This window comes from Chelonoidis abingdonii, unplaced genomic scaffold, assembly GCF_003597395.2.
Source record: "Chelonoidis abingdonii isolate Lonesome George unplaced genomic scaffold, CheloAbing_2.0 scaffold3148, whole genome shotgun sequence".
Taxonomy (NCBI): Eukaryota; Metazoa; Chordata; order Testudines; family Testudinidae; genus Chelonoidis; species Chelonoidis abingdonii.
The window spans coordinates 1-2,620 of NW_027427409.1; the positions used below are offsets into that span (position 1 = coordinate 1).

General features: G+C 60.6%; 1 protein-coding gene across 1 annotated transcript; it reads right to left on the bottom strand.

Annotated features, from left to right (window-relative positions):
* Nucleotides 1-579: 579 nt before the first annotated feature.
* Nucleotides 580-2,374, bottom strand: LOC116818239 (5-oxoprolinase-like; the record flags this gene model as incomplete). The annotated part of the gene is made up of 4 exons (XM_032768996.1): nucleotides 580-731; nucleotides 1,098-1,210; nucleotides 1,764-1,902; nucleotides 2,237-2,374. Coding segments are annotated over 4 exons (542 nt in total), but the record flags the coding sequence as incomplete, so codon positions are not given.
* Between the last annotated feature and the right edge of the window lie 246 nt (nucleotides 2,375-2,620).

Consider the following 2,620-nt stretch of genomic DNA (forward strand, 5'->3'; position numbering starts at 1 on the left):
AGATAATAAGACAGAAAATATCACGTTGCCTCTATATAAATCCATGGTCCACCCACAGCTTGAATACTATGTGAGGATGTGGTCGCCCCATCTCAAAAAAGATATATTAGAATTGGAAAACGTACATATGAAGAGAGATTAACAAGATTGGGACTTTTCATTTTAGAAAAGAGACAGCTAAGGGAGGATATAATAGAGATCTAAAAATCCTGAATGATGTGGAGAACGTGAACAGGGAAGTGTCATTTACTGCTCCCCAGAACACAAGAACGAGGGGTCACCCAATGAAACTAGAATCATAGAAGCACAGGGTTAGATGGGACTGCAGCAGACACCTAGTCTAACCCCCTGTTCAGATGCAGGATTTGTTGTTTCTAAACCAGCCATTAATAGGGAGCAGGTTTAAAACAACCCAAAGGCAGTATTCCTTTGCACAACACACAGTCAACCTGTGGAACTCTTTGCCAGAGGATGTTGTGAAGCCAAGACTATAACAGGGTTCAAAAAAGAACGAGATAAGCTCCTGGACGACACACACGTAGAGTGGGCCTGGGGGCTGGCCTGGTGCCGCAGCCTCACCTGCAATGCCCATGAAGCGGTGGGAGAAGATAGAGAGCTGGATGGTGTCGAGCTGGGTGCTGATGGGGCCCTGCTTCTCGGAGCCCAGGGCAATGCTGATGTCCCCGTGGCGGGTGATGGAGGCTGTGCAGCCCGGCTCAATGAGGATGGTGCTGAGGGACAAGGCTGTGTTAGTGCATACACCCATGGGAGGGTTCCCCAGGACAGCACTTCCCATCACCCCCCGGGACGTCCATCATCACCCACCCTCCAGAACTCCCTGAAGCACCTGCACAGCCTCTCATGCAGGAGAGACAGAGACTTCCCCAGTCACAGAGCAAGTTGGAGCCTGGGCTGGGAACAGCACCCAGGAGCGCTGACCTCCGATCTCAGCCTCGCTCAGCTCTTCCCTCTCGACGCCGGGCAGAGAACCCAGGCGTCCTGATGCCCAGCGTCCTGCTTTAACCATTGGCCCAGGTTCCCTCCCCAGCGACAAGCATAGAACCCAAGCATCCAGGCTTCATCTACCCCCCTCCCACCTGTTCTTATCAATGATGATGCTGGGGCCAGGGATGGAGTGGTCCCAGGACAGATTCTCCAGCAGGTACACACAGGTGTCCAGGTAGCCATCAGTGAAATAGCAGCGGGTCACCTGCCCAGGGAGAAGAGGGGATGCCCTGAGAGTGCCTGGGCCCAGGTTCCCCCAACCCTGCCCTGTTGTGCATCACTTAACAGGGAACCCTCTCCCCTGCGCCCTGGCACAGATGGAGCCAGTGTCCCAGCAGTTCAGACTGAGGGGCCAGGCCAGGCAAGACCCAGGCACTGATCCTGCCCTGCCCCAGAAGAGCCATCTGGACCCACAGGGCAGGGCTCAGCACAGCCAGCCTGCCCTCCTGCACTCAGCGCCCTGCGGGCCTGTGCTGCCCAGGAGAGGTGCCCGTTGTGCCACACCGCATGTCCTGCCCCCGGGGCAGGGCTGTCTGGGAAGAGCTGAGCCCCGAGGAGCTGCTCTGAGGCAGGGCATGGGAGAGGACCGGCAGATCACTGACTGGCAGGGGCATTGTGGGATTGCCCTGGAATAGGTGCTACCCCGTCCCAGAGCCCGCTTGCCCCTAGGAAGGGAGGGAGCAAGCCCTCTCCACAGCTCCAGGGGGGAAGAAGGGTGCACACGGGGGGGCGGGAGAGTGCTGCCGCCTGGGTCTCACCATCTCCACGCGGGCAGGTCTGCCACTGGCCGCGACTGGCTCGTCCTGGCCAATCCCGGTGCTGCCAATGCCTCGCACACGCACGTCATCCACCATCACAGGGCGCCCAGGGATGGTGAAGCCAAACTCCTTCAGGTACCTGCAGGGCCAGGCCACTGTTAGCCCAGGCACATGCTGCCCAGCAGCCCGGCATATGGCTGGGAACTAACCCCACTGCACCCCTTGCAGGGCAGCTGAGGGCGCTGGGGGCAAGGTGGGGTCTTCTGGGCCACAGATGGGGCAGGGGCAGTGGCCTGGCAGCCACAAGGCAAGTCACCAGTGAGCCCTGGGCAGGTGCTGCCCACTAACCCCTGGGCCCTCAGGATTGTGCCCCGGTGCACGTCAGTTGTTTTGGGAGGCAGCCCCAGCCCCAGCCCCAGCACTGTGGGGGGAAGGAGGGGCCCAGACCCCCGCGTGGGGCAAGGGACCCCCACCTGCTGGAGAAGGCGGCGCGGAAGTCCCCGGCCCGGCAGGAATCGGACGTGGCCGGGTGCCCCTTGGCCGAGCACATGAGGTTGCAGTCCGTGCGCTCGTAGCGCAGGTGCAGGAAGGGCTCCGTGCAGATCTGAGACCTGGGCGGAGAGGGTGGGGTTAGCTGGTCCCCCAGCGCAGCACTTCCCATTGCCCCCTGGGACGTCCATCATCACCCACCCTCCAGAACTCCCCCAAGAGCCTCTCCGTCCCCCTGAGAGCCCCTCTGCTCCCAGAGAGCCCATCGTCCCCCACGAGAAGCCACCTGCCCCCTGCCCCCCTGAGAGCCTGTGCCCACCAGAGCCCATCGCCCTCTGTCACGGAGTCTGGGGGTTCCAGCCCTGCAC